Below are 20,228 nucleotides of genomic sequence, written 5' to 3' on the forward strand. Positions count from 1 at the left end.
AAAACCTCAAGTTAGCACCCTTGTGTAGGCAAATGCTTTGAGGTTACAGGTTAGGGAAGGATCACCAAGAAATCGGGTCATAGGTCTTCATTCATACATTGTCTTGGAGCATTTCTTTAGAAAACCTCTAGGGAGTGAATATTACAACTTCCTTAGAAAATTGAACCTTGTATGTCTGGATATAAGCACATTCCAATGCGTATTAGAATGGTTCTGATTTCTTTCAGGAATATTTCTCAGGCAACTACAGAGGGGACGATATATAAGATAGGAATCTCTCTTTAATTAAGCTATTCTCTGTAGAGCTATCTCAAGCCTTCAGCCTTTATTTTGAAGTGATTCCCCCACATGCTATCCTCAATCTTAGAGATCTTTAGTGATTGGGTAAAATTTTTAGAATTTCAACTTTATTTCTTTCTCTCTCCTTCCCTCCCCACCTCTTTAATACACATACAGAATTTAGAATACAAGTGAATGAGAGTTACTTGAATATAGTGTAACAGCTTTTTAAAATCTTTCCATGTTTTGGTGCTGAAACTGTTGTTGGTAAAATAAAACTTTGCATTGAATGTGCTAATTTATCACAAGGTACCGTGACCTCAAGCAGCTAGATGGGGAATTTATCCCACTGAAGTCTTTGGAAGATTCCAATTGCATTCTTGTATGGATGTAAGTATTGACCTCTTTTAAGTTGTAAGTGGCTTTTGAAGAAGAATTCTCAGGGCAGTCAAAACAAGCCATTATAGCAGATTTTATTTCCTGTTTTAGTCCAGTTCCTTTTATTGCAAGGATAGATGAGAATAACCTCAAGTAACTCTCTCCCTGCTGTGTTAAATAACTTGCATCTCTTATTAGAGCATGTTCCCAAGAAAAAATTCTGTTGCCACATATCTAACTGTGCCTGGAATTCATTCAGGTAGATGACTGTGCATGGTCCATATTCAAATCTGCTAAAAACTAAACAAACAACTAAACAAGGACCTCACTCAATGGCAGCCAAATAAAGCATCTCTGTGAGGAAAGGCTCAAGGTCCATTAGTTCTTGATGAGTGGATGAAAACAATGAGAAGTATAACTAATTTATAATAGATGTATTTGCTCTACAGGAAGGGATTGGAATTATGTCTGCAGGTGGAAGTGTAGGAGAGCGTAAAAGTGCTTGTGTGCTTGTGTGTAAATGCACACGTGGACCCAGAGCTGCTGCGTTCACAAGTCCAGCCATATTGGAGGTGTGTACAGTTTAGCCTCTTCTGTGTATTCTCCTGTAGAGTGCATGCCCATGAGTCCGACTGTAATATATATATATATATACATATATATATATATGTATATATATGTATATGAATGTGTAACTAAGTTTCAGATATATTGTATTTGTGCTAAGCATTAGAGATGGAGCATTGGATATGATCTATTTACTCAAAAAATTTAAAGTCAAGCAGAGAAACTATAGACAAAGAGGATAACAGTCCAATGATGACTTCTCTGATGGATGAATGCATAAGGTATCACAGGAACGTGTTAAGTCATAGGGTCAAGGTTGCCATGGAGATGGGGAGGCCATGGAATCTGGAAAGTAACCCTCGGGCTGAGTTTCCATCACAGAAAAGAGCTAATTAAATGGAGACCAGAGTTAGGAGCATTTTGAGCAGATGGAGCAGCATGTGGCAGGCAGCACAATGGTAGAATGGGGCTCAATGTGTTTGTGGAGGACCCTGTTTCATAGAGCTCAGGTGGAGGAGGAAATTGTGTAAAGACAAAAAGAACCAGAGAAGAGCCGAGTTCCTTCTTGCTAAACAAGCTGGGGAATGGAGAATAATATGAATAGCAGGTAATATTTATTGTTAATACATCCTATGCATCTCTAAGTATTGTATATATCTTACTAACAATTACCCTGTAATTGACAGCAACCCTGTGAAGTAGGTTAATTTTCCCTCATTTTATATATGAGGAAAACAAGGCTCTTAGAGGATGATTTACTGAAGCTCACACAGCTAAATAAACAGCCACGGTACGATTTGAACCAACACTGGCTTGTGTCCTTGTCATCCTCTTTCACTGTTGTGCTGAGCAGTGATCAGTACGTGAGTGACTCAGGCTCAGGCAGAGGTATGCGAAAGGTCATTCTGGCCATGGTACAGAACAGCAGCAGCAGGAGAGGCTGAGGAGTCACAGGAGGGAGACTAAAGACAGCAGAGTCATGTTCAGGGTGGTCACAGAGGCCTGTGAGGCTGGGGCCTTCTGTCCTGAGAATAGATGACTAGGCCCGGAATTTTCTGATTTCATTGTGGGTCACAGTATGAAGAAGATCACAGTACAATCCTCTTGGCTGCTATTTGGGATGATCCCAACTCACAACAGATTGATTTAAATTATTCTTTAAAACTCTGGACAAGAAAAATCAATTTTCTTCCTCATTTTTAAAAATTTTTCAGTTCCCTGCCTTTCTTTGTATTGTATTGTATTGTATTGTATTGTATTGTATTGTATTGTATTGTACTTTTTGACACAGGGTCTCATGTAGCCCAAACTGGCCTCCAACTCACTATAACTGAGAATGACCTTGAACTTCTGATCCTCCTATCTCTACCTCTGGAATAACGGGATTACAGGCATGTATCACCATGCCTGGTTTTACATGGTACTTGGGATCAAACCCAGTACTCTGTGCATATTTGACAAGCACTTCACCAACTGTGTTCCATCTCCAGCCACCCTGCATTGACTTTTAAACAATAGAACTGCTTTGTCCCCTACTGTCTTCCTTTGGGCCTCAATTGACCTGTCACTATTTCAGTAGAGGCTTTCTTCTCAGTATCTCTTAAATATCTTCTATCTGCACATGGCGCTCACATCCTCTCTATTCATGACTGCAAGAGCCTCTTCACTGACCTCTCTGTCTGCCATCTAACCCTGTTCCAGTGCTTCAACCTGTATTGCCAAAAAGGTCACTTTGCTAGAGTTACGACACCATCACCTTATCCCCTTTGATGGCAACTGCAAACCACATGAAATAATGTATAAAGAACACACTACACTTTACAGCCCGTTCCTACCACAGTTTTCTTTAAATAATTTTTTCTTTAAAACAAATATGCTCTAATTAAATAAAAACCGTGAGTATTATGTACACTGCACTCACTGAATGTTCTTCTATTCTAGAAGTAGGAGGAAGCCAACAATCAAACACAGGAATTTTTAGTATTTCTCAGCTTCGCTCTCCCCCGTCCCCAATGCTCTATAACGGTCTATCGGACCTGCTATTCTGAAAGTGTAAAATATGCTTTTACACATGCCCGCATTATTCGTGCTATTCCCGAAGTCTATCGCAGTGCCTGGAACTGAGTAGGAGACCAGATGTTTTGACCTGAGGTATTTTGTTAGAAAGTGGAGGCAGTTCATAGCTTGGGATCACACTAAGCCATTTTTTTTATGGGCCAATACTCATGACCACTCTGTTCCATAGACACTATTGAAACTTTTTGTCAAATGAAGAACCTGTGGCTGTCTTCTCTCACATTCCTGCTATATCCAGGGGTCCTTAGCACCCCAGACATGCATGTTCCATCTCTGCTCTGTGCCTGATCACCCCGACTCCACATCGGCCATCTGCTGCCACTTAACAAACCACTACAATTTTTTTGTTGTTATTAAAACAATAAAAATTTCTTATTTCTCAAGAGTATTCAGGGCAGCTAGGCAGTTCTGTTGATCTGGGCCAGGCTTGGCTTTTCTGTACATCTTCAATCCTTGACACATTTCCTAGGGATGGCTGGTTGAGGAGTGCCTCAGCTGAGATGATTCAGTAGTCCTCCATGTGTCATCTGGCCCTCCTAGAAACTGACCTGAGCTCATTCTTATGATGAATGCAGATGTTTGAGCTGGTGGATGGAAGTCCCCTAGGGACTTAGCCTGGTCATTTTTACCACATTCTTTTGGCCAAAGCAAATTCCGTTTCTGGCTCCAGGGCCCATGCTTCTACTCTAACCTCTAATTGCATTCATTTTGGGTTTCTGAACTCAATGCTTGTGGAAACAGACAGAAATTAAAATCAGTATGCAAATGTCTATGTGAGAAAAGGGAACAGGTACCTGTTGATTGATGATTTTGAGGAAATGAAACAGAAGAACCAGTGAGAAAGTTACTACAAAGTTCAGGTTCACAGCATGTCTTCTACCATAACTCAGTGAGAAAAGATGAGGTGGCGTTTATTTCATTGAAAGAGCCCACTTGGAAATGTTAAAATGACTATGTGTTTTCTAACCAGAAGAATAAGAAAATGGCAGTATCATAATGTTTCCATCCTTTTTAGTTTGTTTGAAAAAAGATTTATAGGTCTGAAGAGATGGCTCAGCAACTGCTCTTGCAGAGGACCCCAGCTCAGTTCCCAGCAGCCACATAGCGGCCAACAACCATCTGTAACTCCAGTTTCAGGAGATCTGATGCCCTCTTCTGAACTCCACAGGCACTGCACGACACGGGTGCACTTACATGCAGATATAACACTCATACACACAAAAATAAAAATAAGTAAATCAAAAAAATTTTAAAGATTTATTTAGGGGCTGGAATGATGGCCCAGTGATTAAGAACATTGGCTGCTCTTGCAAAGGACTCAGGTTCATTTCCCAGTATCTACTCACAACTGTCTGTAACTCCATTTCCAGGGGATCTGATGTCCTCTTCTGGCCTTTTTGGGCACTTTGCACATACAGTGCACTTACATGCAAGCAAAACACTGACACATATAAAATAAAAATAATATTTTTAAAAATGTATTTTAAAACCAAAATGAAACAAAACCCAAAACACTGAAAACATTATGCTTGGAAAAAAAAAAAAAAGCAAGGGGCTGAAGAGATGGCTCAGAGATTAAGAGCACTGGCTCTTCTTCCAGAGGACCTAGGTTTGATTCCCAGCATCCACATGGTGGCTAACAACCATTCATAACTCCAGTTCCAGGGGATCTGACACCTTCTTCTGACCTCCATGGTCATTGTATGCATGTATTGCCTGCATGTAGGTAAGTGCACCTGTGTCTTGCAATGCCCGCTGAGGACAGAAGAGGCTGTCAGATCCCCTGGAACTGGAGTTACGGACAGTTGTTAGCTGCCATGTGGGTGCTGGGAGTCGAACCCCGGTCTTTTGCAAGAACATTCAGTGCTCATAACCGCGGAGCCATCTCTCCAGCACCTATTTTTTTTTTTTAAAGCAAGAACCAGCTCAGTCTATAAATGAGAAGTAGATGAAGTCAAGGAGTTTATCATTATACACACCTTGGGTGTGTGAGTGTTGGGATGGGTGGCTAACTGATACAAACTGGAGGCTATTTGATTAGAATTTCCTAGAGGACTGGCCCATTCCCTGCTTTGCCTCACATGAACGTTGCCCAGGTCAAGTTCTTGAGTGGCAGCTCTCTAACTTTCAGTTTCGGGAACTCCCTTAAGTCTTAAAATTATTCAGGACTCCAAAGAGAAGTGCTTACAAACATTCATTTTGAGACATTCATAATTGAGCTAGAGACAGCATTGCTCTCCAGCAATGCTAAATCAGTGTGGATCACTGAGAAATACTCCATACAAAGCAGCGCTTGTTTTCCTGACATTCATCCGCTGAAGCACTCAGTGAGATAGCACCTGCTAATCTCTTTGCTCTCTAAGTTGGCATAGTAGGAGTTGAGGTCACAAGTTTGTATACTGACCAGGAACTGCTCCATCTGAACTCATTGATTCCTAAGTTAGAGTGTTCTAGTTTGCTTTCTGTATTAATGTGATGAAACACTGACCAAAACCGACTTGAGGAAGAAAAGGTTTATTTGGCTTACAGACTATAGTCCATCTTTAAGAGAAGCCAAGACTGGAACTCAAGGCAGGAGCCTGGAGGTGGGAAGAAGAGACCATGGAGGAATGCTGCTTACCGGCTTGCTTCTCCTGGCTTGTTCGACTACCTTCTTATACAGTCCAGTCCCACCTGCCCAGAGATGGCACTGTCCTCAGTGGGCTGGCCCTCATACATCTATCAGCAGTTAAGAAAATGCCTCAGGGACACAGCCAAGGCCAATCCAATGGAAGTCATTCCTTAATTGAGGTTCTCTCTTCCAAGGTATTTCTAGTGTGCGTCAAGTCGACAAAAACTAACCAGCACCCAGGGCAAGCAGTAAGAATCTGGATAGTGAGTCAAGTATACATTGTGTCCTAGGCCCAAGGGATGTGGGGAAATGGAGCTGGGGAGAGGATGAGGAATAGGGAGAAGAGGAGGAAGAGCAAAGGGGAGAGGAAGAGGAGGAGACTCCAGTCTAAAATGCTTGCAAGGAAACATCTAGCTCAGCATAGTAATGGCCCTGGAGGAGAGCTACACAGAGTACTTTGGGCACTTACAACAGAACCATTAACTGTTCTGCGAGAGTCAGAGTTGAAAAAAGTCAAGTTTTATAGCAAAGTTTCATAAAGCAGTGAAAACGCTCATGGCTCCAGGAGGATTCTCTTCTTGCTAATGAACTCATCACTCAAACCAAGCAAACTTGCTTGTCCTTCTCTGCTAGTGTCTCATGTGTCCCATCTCCCTGTCCATGAGCCTTGGGTCATCACCCCCTGGCTCCTTCAGTCTAACTGGTTGATTGTCTCTTTTTATTGCTTGAACCCTACTCACTAGTTCAGTGTCTTGCAACTGGGCTACACTTAAAAACTCATTCCCTGCCTTCCAGAGCTGGACCAATGTTTCTGCCTTTCAGAGTTGGACTAACACTCACTTTGAGTCACTCTCCTACAAAGGAACAAGTCTTACCAGGTCCAGCAAGTGTTATTCATAAAGAGGAAAGTCTTTTAAAACATTCAAATAAGTGGTATCTGTATATGCATTCATTGAGAGGCCTTGGACTGAATGCTGCCGTAACTGCTAGTCTATGATTTTGTGTGAGGGGGAAACTACATGTTTCCATTTTGTTTTGCAGGTGGAACCTTGCAGGCTACTGTCTCTGTTAAATAATTAGCATCTTAGCTAATTGTTTTTTGATTATTTCCAATCCTTTCTCAAATTTTTCCTCCTACTAATATCTGTTCTTGAGAAAAACATAGCATGGAGTTTTAATTTACCCTTTTACAGGGACACTGGACATGTGTGCTCCCTAACTTTAAAGATAAATTTATAAAATGTATAGAAGATTAGCCCTGGGAAAAAGGATAGAAAGCTTCCTGCCTAAACTTCTTTTTTGAGGGCTGGCAGGATTAAGGCTGGATTGACAAAGAGAAAATTCTGTCCAGAGCCCCCAGTTCTCTGGTGCCCAGTCCTGAGTCCATCTACAACTGAAGGAGAAGGAACAGCAGCCTGAGGGCATGGGGGAGATTGTCTCTCTGTCCATAGAGCTCTTTTTCCTTAATTGAAAATACACAACACATTCTTGCATTAGGGTGGGTGCATAGAAAGAGAAGGAAAAGCATGCATGCATTTTACATGCTTTTATTTATTTAATTTGAATTTATTTCGAGACAGAGTCTCATTATATCATACAACATTTACTTTGAGACAGGGTCTGCTTATAAAGTTCCAGGCTCTCCTGGAATTCACGATGTGCCACAGGTAGACCTGTAACTTACTCTGAAGCCCAGGCTGTCCTCAAACCTGCAGTCTTCCCTGTTCTGCCTCCCAAGTGCTGGGATTATAGGCCTACACTGCCATACGTGTCCACTTCTGTATTTTATTTTATTTATAGTTTTTGAAGCAGGGTCTAAGGCTACACTGCCATACCTGTCCCTCTTCTGTATTTTATTTATAGTTTTTGAAGTAGGGTCTCAGGCTGACCTCAGACTCAATGTATAGCTCAAGAAGACCTTGAACTTCTGATCGGCCTGCCTTTACCTCCAGGTTTCTGGGATTATAGGCTTATGCCACCAGGACAAGTTTTATGCAGTACTGAGGATCAAAACTATGACTTCATGCATGATAGGAAAGTGTCCCACCAACTGGACTACATCCTAGTCTCCTCTCTTCTTCAAAACATTGTTTTAAATGAATGTTTTCTTATAGAGAAGACATTAACGTACCTTTTTCTAAGACCCAGTCTCTACATAGCTCAGTCTCCCTTCTCCCTAGCAGGAGGGAGGGGCACTGTGAGGCCACATGCTGAAGGCAAACATTCTGTCATACTTGGGAGCCCATTGCCTTCTCCAGTCCATCTCTGGGCACACCCATGGCTCTTCATACCCTCCTGCCACACATGGATACACACTGCCCTGTCCCTGAGGCTGGCTGAAAGTGTCCTGGCTCCCAGCTCAAACTGAGTTCAGAAGATCCTTTCCTACCACTTTCTAGCTGTGTGACTGACTTTTCCACACAATTTATGCGGGCCTGAATTTTTCTTCCCTTTGAAAAGTAGAGATTAAAGTATCGATCATGGAAATTTAGTCTATGAATTATATAATTTAATATAAAGAACCCAGTATAGTACCAAACACATTGTATGTATTTGTCAAATATTTATGAACCTCCTTAACCCTTGGGTTTGTTCTTTAACAGGGAATAGCTTATAATTTTCCTTGGTAATCCAGGGACCCTGTTCTCTTCCTCTATAAAAAGCCTCCATGGTTGCCTAAGGGCTTAAAACCTCACACATTTGTCCACTGTGATCAGCACAGGATCAGGGAAGAACAGTGGCTTTACATCACCCAACTTCAGCTTGTGGAACTGAGGCAGGCCTCCTAGGTACAACTAAAGATGGGACCGTGGGACTCAGGGCAGCTCATTTCCCTTCTTCCATACAGACCACAGCCCCCTTAGCTTAGTGCGGCAGAGGCCCCTTCTGCTAGCTGTTCCCGCAATGTTTACGGTCCCTGGACACTTTTCCCAGGGTCTGGCTTCCTATAGCTAGGTCACCCAGGGCAATGTTGACACAAGAAAGCAAACCATCATGCATTGGAACATGTTAGTGGAGGGATGGTAGCAGCTGGTTGAGACACTTCTGCAGCTCTCCCCCAAGTCCAGCCCTGATCAGAGTGTGAGCCAGAAGAGGCCTCTGTGCACCCCGGAGCAGCAGGTGTAACATGGCTCTGCCCTGCCAAGCTTACTCTTCACATCTCCTCTGCCATGTGTTCCCTTCTTTTATGAATAAATGGATTTAAAATATCCTAAAAGGTTTAACGTACTTTACAAATGATTATTCCCTTAAGATGGGTCTGTGGTTAGAACTCAGAATGTACAACTCTGTTTAGATCTGAGAAAATATCTGCTTTTTCTATTTTCTTCATTCAACAGCCACTTACTAAATCCTCAGGGCATTGAATTGGGTGTTAGAGTGCAATACTGAGCAGCAAGACAAAGAGCCTTGTTCTTCTAGAGTCTAGTGAGGCAGGTAAACAAGTTAGTAAAGAAAATAGATGAAGCAATTAACAGTGTGATCAATGATCTCAAGGAAGTGAGAAATGTGCTATACTACTGAATTTTAAGGTGGACATATTTAGATAGCATAGTAAAAGCCACCCATTAAGGAGATGACATTGAAAGTCAGATTTGTCTGGGTATGGTGGTGCATGCCTGTAATCCAAGCACTTGTAAGTTTGAGGCCATCCTGGGCTTCATAGTGCCAAAGTGACAGGGGAGGGAGGGAGGGAGGGAGAGTCACTGACTTACTTGAAACATGATTGAAAGTCAATTCATTGTGTGAAGATCAAGGAAAAGAGTGTTTCAGGCAGACTAATTCTGAGTGTTAAGAGCCTTGAGACTGAAACAAACTGGGCATGCTCAGAGAACATTCAGAAAGCCAATGCAATTACAACACAGTGAGCAATAGAGGATAAAGTCCCAGTGTTAAGTAAGGGCCATATTATACAGCTATTTCAGGCTAGGGTAAAGGATTAGGATGCTATTCCAAGTGCAATGAAGAAAGAGAAGGAGTTTAGCATGTCAGATAACTCTTTTTGATTTATTCATTTTTATTTTATGTGTATGCGTGTTTTGCCTGAATGTACGTAAGTGCATGCAATGCCTTTGGAAGTCAGAAGAGGGCATCAGATCCCCTGGAACTGGAGTTACCAATGGTTGTTAGCTGACATACGGGTGCTGGGAACTGAACTTCAGTTCTCTGTAAGAACAGCCGGGGCTCTGAACTGCTCAGCCATCTCTCCAGCCCCATAGTCAGATCAGTCTTACTGCTTTGCAGAATGTATACTTATCATGTAGATGAATGAGAGTAGAATCAGCCAGACAAATCAAATACTTTTGTAGTTTATCTAGGCAAGAAATGATGATGCACAGAGTGCAGGGGCAGAGGAGGTCCAGATTATAGCATATCGTTGAGGGAAGCCAGGGCAGAAATCTGGAAGCAGAAGCTGAAGCAGAGACCGCAGAGCAATGCTCCTTACTACCTTGTTCCCCTGGCCTGTGCTCAGCCTGCTTTCTTAACCTAGGACCACCTGCCTAGATATTGCCTACAATGGGCTGGGCCCTTCCACATCAACTAACAGTTAAGAAAATACCTCACAAGGTCCCCAGCGGTGGCATATAATCCTAGCACATGGGAGGCAGAGACAGATGGAACTCAAGGCCAGCATTGTTTACATAGCAAGTTTCAGGTCAGCCAGGATTACAGAGTTGAGACCCTGTCTTAAAAACAAACAAAAAAACAAACAAAAGCCTCACAGACATGGCCACAGGCTGATCTGATGGAGGGAATGCCTCAAGTAAGATTCCCTCTTCCCAGCTGTATCAAGTTGACAACTGAAGCTATCCAGCACAAACAGACAATATATTTTAATCATATTCACTCCTGCTCTGCCATAAATCCTCTCAGATCCAACCCACCAGTCTACCCTGTTGCAACTTCATGTCCTTTTAAAAATTATTATTATAACCCACCAAGTGTAATTTGTAATTTGTGCTGCTCATTTACTCATCGGTGAGGGGCCATCTGTTGGAGCATGGTTGACCTCTGAGGGGTGACACCCTTAAAGGAAACTGACACTCCCTCCTCAAGAAGCCATCAATTGTCAATAGTTCCTCAGCTAGTGGTGGGGGTTTCTGAGCTCCTCCCCTTACCAAGCTAGAATGTTGATTGATCTTGTGCAGGCAACTACATTTATGTAAGTTCATGGGTGTAGTGGTCCTGTCATGTCCAGAAAACACTGTTTTGCTTCAGTCCTCCCTGACCTCTGGTTCTTACAATCCTTCTGCTCCCTCCTCTACAATGGTACCTGAGAGTGTGATGCAGACATGTCATTTATGACCAACACTCCACAGACACTTATTCTCTGTACTTTCAGCAGTTGTGAGTTTCTGCATTAACCACCTTTCACTGTACAAAGAAATTTCTCTGATGAGATCTGAGACCTGCACTAATCATTGGGTAAAGACAAACAAATTGCCAGGTGTGGTGGCATATGCCTTTAATCCCAGCACTCGGGAGGCAGAGGCAGGTGTATCTCTGTGAGTTCAAGGCCAGCCTGGTCTACATAGTGAGTTCCAGGACAGCTGGGGCTACAGGGAGACCCTGTCTAAAAGAGACCAAAAAAAAAAAAAAAAAAGAGATAGAAATTTAGAGGGCAGTTTGATACTATGTCCATTTAGCAAAAGAGTAGCAAATTCACTTCTAGGGTCTATGGGGTCCTCAACTATATGTTCTTGGCCAGATTAAAAGTACCAGTCATGTGTTTGCTCTTGTGGAGCGGGCCTAAAATCCAATCAGAAAACCATTGGCTACTCCTATAATATTTGTGCCTCTATTGCACCCATGGGCATATCATTATTTTGACTCATGGGGTCACATGTAGGAAAGAGTCTCCTCTCTAGCAGCCTGCATAGCACCTTCTCACACCAAGAAAGCTAGGTTGCCGGGAAAAAGTTTGTTCCAGCTTGATTTTTACGTGTCCTGTTATCAAAGTGTATGTTGTTGTCAGCAATGTGGTTTTACCATAAATTCTGGTGGACAACCAAGAGCAACAATAATAACCTGTATTGTTTTGGGAATCTCCGGGATACTCCTAACAAACAGCTTGAGGGGAGGTATCCTATACCTGTCTGGTATTTTCATCTGGCAGCCGGTGGCTACCTGGAGGAGCATTATCCCCATATGCAGGGAAACTCCAAAATTAAGACTCTTTTTATGTGAATGTGTGTGTGTGTGTGTGTGTGTGTGTGTGTGTGTGTAAACTTATAAAATGGTACATTTCCATGTGCCTTTTTCAAAAAATTTTGGTGATTTATTCATTTTTCCCTTTTCTTTTTCATATAACCTATATTCCCCCTTAAGATCTTTCTTACCCCTCCCCCACCATGTTCTCACTCATATGTGGATCCTAGCACAAATCTTTAGATTTAACTTGGAGTCCCTATAGAATCCAGGAAATTAGAAAGTGACAGTATTTGAACATTTTACGTATAAATCCATAATTAATTAAAAAATGTATGAGTGTTTTGCCTGCATGTATGTAAGTGCACTCATGCATGCAATGCTTCAAGAGGCCAGGAGAGGGCATCAGACCCCTGGAACTGTAGTTATAGGTGGTTGTGAGCTGTCATATGGCTGCTGGGAACCAAACTGGGTTCTCTGCAGGAGCTGCCAGTGCTCCTAACCACTTAACCATCTCTCCAGAACTATAAATCCATAATTTAAAGGCAAATTTTACTACCCAAACTTACTGAGGATAGGAGGGTGGAGGGGGAAAAAGCAAAAACAAAATCAAGGTGATGTTCAGGCAAAATATTTGGTTGAAGGGTCTTAGCTGAAATTGGAAGACTGGAGTTCAGAGGAATAAAAGTGCAAGTTCTGCTCTGGACAGGAAAGTTTGAAGACACCAAGCAAACACTGACCTCCACCTTTTCATAAGGTAAATGGAGGTGAAATCCAAAGCCGATTGTGAGGCAGTGGTCCATCCTTGATGAGGGTTACCTTTTTTATTGGGAGATAAGAAATGCCCTTAATGATTAGAGATGATTTGAGAATAGATCTGAAGGAAGAATATCTGAAGGATAGATTCAAGTATATATTGGGGGGAAGGTGTTTCTAAGCAGAGGGAACAGAAAGCATCAAGTCATCCTACAGGAGTGGATTTGGTACTATTTGAAGAATAACAAAAGTCAGTGTAGACAGCGTGAACAAGATTGGGGGAGCTTCAGGAGACAAGGCCAGACAGGTAGGGTAGACAGCTTGCAGCTGGCTTTGGAGGTAATTAACTTTTATCTGAGAAGAGAAGCTATTGGAGAGCTTTAAGCAGACATGTCACATGATCTGATTTACATTTTTAAAGGATTTCTTTGGCTGTCATGGGGATTGGACTGTGGGAGACAATGATGGAAGAGATGCTGTAGCTCTCCTCCAATTGCTCTTATTTTCCGAGGCAAAATCTTCAACTGAGTGTGAGGAGGGCATGATGGAGGCTTGAAAGAGCAGTATGGTGGGAGATGAATGATGAAGGTCTGGTAGGAATGCTGCCCAATTAACTATAGTGTGGAATTTGCCAACAGACTTACTTTCCTTGAAACCTCTGGGTCTCCAGCTGTGAATCTCTCTTCCTGTGTCACGTCTTTCTACTGTCACTCTATTTCTTGCCTTCTGACTACAGGTGTCTTTGAGAGCCCAAATATTAAAAATTAAATGTCAACCTTCTGACATATCTGGAATTTTGTGCTAAAACTCTTTGGAAGATGTGAGAGGTGACTCAAGAGGGCTCATCTGTCCGTTAGAGGTGATTTCCCTTGTGACTATCATTCTACCACCTCACATCCTGAAGTCAGTAAGACCCACAGAGTTCTCTGCTTTTCTTGTGACTACCTTGTGCTGCCTATAATAAACCCCTTTGAGATGAAGATGCGTGGGATTCCTCAAGCTCTATATTAGTTCTGTGGGTATAAATGTGATCAAAATATCTTTGATGATCAACTTACAGGGAGGGATTATTTACTTTGGTTCATGGTTTCCAGGAGAAAAGTCTGTGTTTGCTTAGTCTCATGTGCTTGGGCAGAATGTAATGTCAGTGTAAATGTGATGAGAAGGTTTTCCAGTACATGGTGGAAAGGATCAGAGAAGAAGCAAGTAGGGGCCAGGAGCAAGGTAACTACCTATCCCCAGTGACCTACTTCCTCCTGCTAGGCCCTACCTCATATATTTTCCAGAACTTTCCAAAATAGCACCGTCAGCTGGTGACTAAGCCCCAACTTATGAGCCTTTGGGGGGAGCACTTCATATTCAAACCATACCAGTCTCCTAGTGAGACCATATCTCCGCGGTATGGCTCACCTCACAACAGACTAGCCTCACAGAAGAGTTCCAACAATAAGTCCCAAACTAGAACTGACGGCCTGCTTTTCTTGAAATGGCCAATAGTGCTGACCTCTTGAACATGGTCACCATGATAATTTCAAGACTCCAAGGTCATCTGGAAGATAGCATATTTAAGGACCTGGTGGAAAAGACTTATACCACATCTGAACATATCCCATTGGGCAAACACAAGTCAGTGGATACAACATAACTATGAAGACGACTATAAAATATAGGTTCTTGTGTAATGAGGAAGAGGGAACTAAAATGGAATCAGAGGAACACCCAACATGATCTCTGCTACATTGTCAGAGGAGAAACAGGAGACCCACAGAGAAACAAAGATCAGGGAGAAGTAAGTCTTCAAGAAGGAGGAATGGGTGTGAGTATGCATGCCTTTAATCCCAGCCCTTGGGAGGCAGAGGCAGGAGGCTTTGTGAGTTCAAGGTCAGTGTGGTCTGCATAGTGAGTTCCAGACCAGCTGGGGCTACAGGGAGACCCTGTCTCAAAAAATCAAAAAATATTTATTTTGAGGCAGGGTCTTGCTATGTAGCCCTGGATGGTCTAGAATTCCTTATATAGACCAGGCTGACCTCAGACTCACAGAGATCTGCCTACCTCTGCCTCCCCAGTGCTGGGATTACAGGTGTGTGCCACCACACCTGGCCATGATATTTTTTAAAAAATATATAAGCAAGATGCTTAACAAAGACTAAGGAGCTAGTTATGAAGAAAAAAATAAAGATTAATAAATTGGATAATTCATTGAGGAGTCTAGAAGATAGGAAAGTATGCCATCAGAATGGAAATGATTCTGCCTCTTTTGAAGAGAAGAAATGACATAGCTTCTTCTAGCATGCATGGGAGGGAGGGAAAAACTGAAGAAAGTTCTGTAGCAAGGGACAGGAAATGGAAGGAGTTTATATTCATTTTTCAAGGGATTTAGTCTGCTATTAGTGAAGGAACTGTCTGAGGTAGTAGAAAGACAAAGACAAAAGATAGCTCTGTGGAAGATGAGGCCTCACCTTTGGGAATCAGTATGATACTTAGGGGTTCAGATGGGGTTGGAGACCCCATATATGTAGTGGTGCCAATATGTACCACTGTTAAGTTTTCTCCAGCAATACTCAGATCTCCAGGCCAGAGGCAGATGTTTGAAATAATCTAGGACCAGAAAATTCTGTCAGATAATATTGTGGAATAACTAGGGACTGAAGGATTGAAAGACCAAGGGGGTGAGGGTGTTAAGAGAGAGATTTTTTTTTGCCTGTATGTGTGTGTGTGTGTGTGTGTGTGTGTTGTATGTATGCATTCTAGGCTGTATACAAAAAGGAAGTAAGTTCAAGAGAGGGATGTTATTGGCCTGAGAAATAGAGGCCAAGGGACTAGAGGATGTGAGGAAGCAGAAGCCAGAGGAAGGAGAAATGGAACAATGAGATGTTGCAGGGAGTGGAATGTTGGAGTTGTAGATTTCTGATATGGAAGTTCTGGGGGATGGTGGGGTTACTAAATTTGTTTGAAATTAAGTTTTTATGGTGTTAAAGAAGTAGATGTGCTTGGGGTGTAGTGGTGTCCTGGAGAAGAGTGAATGACAAGCTAAGAGGAGCTGACAGCAGGAGGCGCAGATCATTAGATAGAATAGAAGGAGTAAGAAAGAAGGAAAAGCTTTTGCATGAAGGTAAAAGAATAATGGTTTGAAGTGGCAATGAGGAGCTAAAAAAATACAAACCCCTCTTTCTGACTTCATTTTCCTCCACCTAGTTCAGACCCTTTATTTTGGAATATAGAAATAAAGTATTAGCTGGTCTTTTGGGTTCTTTCCCATGAGTCTGTCATAGATGTGCCACCAGCTTAATCTGTGGAACAGCTGTGACACCCTTTCACTCTGGCTCAATAACTTCAATAGCTCCTTCTCTGCCCTACAGAATCAAGTTGGATTCTTTATCCTTACCCTCAAAGTTACAGACAGATCTGGCTCCCACATTGGTTCTATGTATCTACTTGAGGCAATATCAAGTGTTTACTTGTGCTGCATAGCTTTAGTGTCAACTTGACACACCTGGGTTGAGGGAGCCTCAATTGGGGAATTGCCTCCATTGGACTGGCCTGTGGCCATGTCTGTGGGGCATTTTCTTGATTGTTGAGTGATGTGGGAGGGCCCAGCCCACTGTGGGTAGTGCCATCCCTGGGCAGGTGGGCCTGTGTTGGATAAGAGAGCAAGGTAAGCAGGGACCAGGGGAGAAAGTCAGTAAGCAGTGTTCCTCCATGGCCTGTGCTCCAGCTCCTGCTTCCAGGTTCCTGCCCTGAGTTCCTACCTTGGGCTCCCTGATGAACTGCGGCCTGGGAGATGCAAGCTGAATAAAGCCTTTCCTCTCCAAGTTGGTATTGGTCAGAGTATTTTGTCACAGCAGTGAAGAAACAAACTAAGACACTTATATTAATTTAAGCTTATTTGACATTACTTTATCTGATCTTGGATAGTTTTCCTAAAAATGAAGCTTTTTAAAACGATCTAGAATATTCTTTTTACTCCTCAATAATATTCAATTCTATTAATAGCTTCTAGGGTCAATTCTTTAAACCCCATATTCTAGGCAATCATTTAACTAATATAAAAGGATCATATCTAATTTATCATTGCATAATATATTATTTAGCTGTCCATCGCATCCCAGCTCACAACACCTAGCCCAGTATCACACCTCCTTCAGATAGTCAATGTTTGCTAGGTGCATTCCTAAATTGAGGAATGGGCAAGTGGAACTCATATGATGGTACAGTGGTGTTAAGGCTAGACTCCTTTGTAAGACTATTTCCTCAAGATAAGGGTGTGTATTTTTAAAAATTCTCACTACTTAACACTGTTGCAGAAGGTAGGGAGTATAAGTTAAATGAATAGTAGAAATCCAGTAAAATTTTGGTAAAAGGAATAGAAAGAATCATGAACTTTACATCTATGCCTTTCTCACTGTATCAGTAATAAGTGCTCTTGAAAAAGGGTCTCTGACAGCAAATACCTGTTTATATCCTGACATGAACAAAGTGCCAACTCTTAGAACTTGACAGCAACCCTCTTAGCAAAGACTGATTTACTCATTTATTCTTTGAATCATTGATTTTTCAAAACTTGTGATTGTTCTCTCTGTAATAACTTTTATGCAGTATGAAAAAATGCAGTGTGTGAGAACAAAGATATGAAAGATTGAGTTTGGGTTATTGTTGGGATTCAAATGCTCTCCACCCTAAGAAACTGGAATGTATGCCTGGGTTCCATTTTTGCTCTAGGATTCTCTCTTCTTTCAGGAGCCATCATTTCAAAACAGAAATGAAAATATTCCCTACTAAGCCAGGCGTGGTGGTGCACACCTGTAGTCCCAGCACTTGGGAGGCAGAGGCAGGCGGATCTCTGTGAGTTCAAGGCCAGCCTGGTCTGCATAGTGAGTTCCAGGACAGCTGGAGCTACAGGAAGACCGTCTCAAAAAAACCAAAAAAAAAAAAAGAAAATATTCCCTACTAGTATTCAAGCTGAAGGGAAGCAATATTTCTCCAGGCATGATGAGCCTTCCAAAAAGTAGACACTTCCATGTTTATATTTATAAAATAACTAATAATTTCTCCTCTTGTCTCCTGTTTGGCTAGGCTGTGACAACATGCTGATGGGTATAAAGTCTCTGAAAATCGTGAAGAAGACCATGGACCCAGATGGCTCTTGGATGAAAGATGCAGGTAGTAACTCTGCAAAAGTGTATTTCTTAATTGGATCCAGAAACAACACAGTTTGGGAATTTGCAAACTTACGGGTATTCACAGAAGACAGCACCAAGCCTGCCCCCAGGAAGCTAATCCTACCACTTTCCTGGCAGGGATCAGGGCAAGTGATCTACAAAGGTTTTCTATTTTTTCACAATCAAGGGACTTCTAATGAGATAATCAAATACAATCTGCAGAAGAAGACTGTAGAAGATCGGATGCTACTCCCAGGAGGGGCAGGCAGAGCACCCGTCTACCAGCACTCCCTGTCCACTTACATTGACCTGGCTGTGGATGAACATGGACTCTGGGCCATCCACTCAGGACCAGGCATCCAGGGCCATTTGGTTCTCACAAAAATTGAGCCTGGCACTCTGGGAGTAGAGCACTCATGGGACACGCCATGCAGAAGCCATGATGCTGAAGCCTCATTCCTCGTGTGTGGGGTTCTCTATGTGGTCTACAGTGCCGGTGGCCAGGGCCCTCATCGAATCACTTGTGTCTATGATCCTCTGGGCACTGTCAGAGAGGAACACCTGCCTAACTTGTTTTTCCCTAGGCGGCCAAGAAGTCACTCCATGATCCATTATAACCCTAGGGATAAGCAGCTCTATGCCTGGAATGAAGGCAACCAGATCATTTACAAACTCCAGACAAAGAAAAGGTTGCCTCTGCAGTGATACATGGTACTGGGAGGGAGAGCTGTGTGGCTTGGGCGGTGGCTCTCCAGGACACTGAGGTCATAGCTCCTGAATAGTGTAGCATCCCTCTAGATGCACAAAGGAAGAATCTAGAAGTGGGAAAACCCCTTCCCAGATGTCTCTGCCTTAGGTATCTTTCAAGTGCTTAGATGAAACTGTCATCAATATATATTTCTCCTCCAAATATGACGGCGCTTAAGGCTTCCTACACTCTGGTCCAGCTTATTCCCAGCCTTTCCTTTTTGCCTTGTGGCAGTTTCTCTCACTCTGCCCTCTTCTTTCCCCAGTCATTAAGACCTGCCACCCCAGAAACTCACTGGTTTCTTCTTGGCCCTCACTCAGGCTCGTCTCTCTTTCTCAAATGCTAATAAATATCCATCCATTTTTTCACTGTCCAACGGTATTAGTTACTTTTCTTGTTGCTGTGACCAAATTCCTGACAAGAAGCAATTTAAGGGAGGAAGGGTTTGTGTTGGCCTGAAGAGATGAGGTCCGTCCTGTTAGTGGAGGAATGATGCCAGATGAGACAGCTGCTCCTATTGGATTAGCACTCAGGAAGCAGAGGGCAGACAGGAAGTGGGGCTGGGCTAAGAAACCCCAAGGCCCACCCTCCAAGGGACTCACTTCCTTCAGTTAGGCCTCGGGTTCAAACCCATGAGCCTATAGGAGACATTCATCTTTAAGCCACACCACCAACTAAAGCACTGTTTCTTATTGATGTTCAATGTTTATTTTCCTAGTCTTGCCCTTCTGGAGCCTAAGTGAATATGGTAATAAAGTCATTGATGCTATTTGAATGGTATTTTCTAGTTACAAAGCTTTTGCACATTATTTTTCTTCTTACACTTGTGAGGTACATTATTCAAAGTAGCAAAGAAGAAATGAAAGAGCAGGGGCTGGAGAGATGGCTCAGTGGTTTAGAGCACTGGCTGCTTTTATAGAGGACCTGGGTTTAATTCCCAGCACCCAAATGGTAGCTAACAACTAACTCTAGTTCCAGGGTATTTGATGTCCTCTTCTGGCCTCCATGGGTATTACACACACAGGTGCACTTGCATGCAGGCAAAACACTCCTACACAGAAAATAAAAATAAATATACAAAAGAATAAAAAACAAGAAATAAATAGCTAGGAAATATTACAAATCTCAGACTTTCAGTCATCCAAGGAAGTATCGATTATATATTTCCCCCAGTTTAATCAATGTGTTCATCAGTTCAGCCTAAAAATAATAGTCTGCCCCGTAGCTAGTTTTCATGTCTGCACAAGAGCTTTTTAGAGGTCTTTCAAAAGCATCTTCCTCCAATAAACCAGCCAGAGGGTGAGGCCCCAACTCTAGCCTCATCTTGTCTTGCTAGCATCTGTTTCTTTCTTCTTCCTTTAAATACAATAGAAGTGACATTAAGCAAATAACCTCAGCAGGCTCTATTTGCCTACATCCCCTCAGCACAAAAAGAGATGAGCTTTCAGGGAGTTGTGTATGTGTTGCATTTACCGGGAACAATCCCTAACACAACAAGGCCCTCGGT

General features: G+C 42.5%; 1 protein-coding gene across 3 annotated transcripts in view; it reads left to right on the top strand.

The window, feature by feature from the left end:
* LOC103748885 (synaptotagmin-9) overlaps positions 1 to 19,490 on the top strand; it is a 254,122-nt gene extending 234,632 nt beyond the window's left edge. For all 3 annotated transcript variants that reach the window (XM_029555288.1, XM_008851665.2, XM_008851667.3), the window contains one exon: positions 17,888 to 19,490. In XM_029555288.1, the coding sequence (XP_029411148.1) occupies positions 17,888 to 18,678 (791 nt within the window). In that variant the 3' untranslated portion in view covers positions 18,679 to 19,490. The remainder of the gene's footprint in view (positions 1 to 17,887) is intronic.
* The last annotated feature ends 738 nt before the right edge of the window (positions 19,491 to 20,228 follow it).

Source organism: Nannospalax galili, unplaced genomic scaffold (genome assembly GCF_000622305.1).
Source record: "Nannospalax galili isolate Female #2095 unplaced genomic scaffold, S.galili_v1.0 scaffold426, whole genome shotgun sequence".
NCBI classification, from domain to species: Eukaryota; Metazoa; Chordata; class Mammalia; order Rodentia; family Spalacidae; genus Nannospalax; species Nannospalax galili.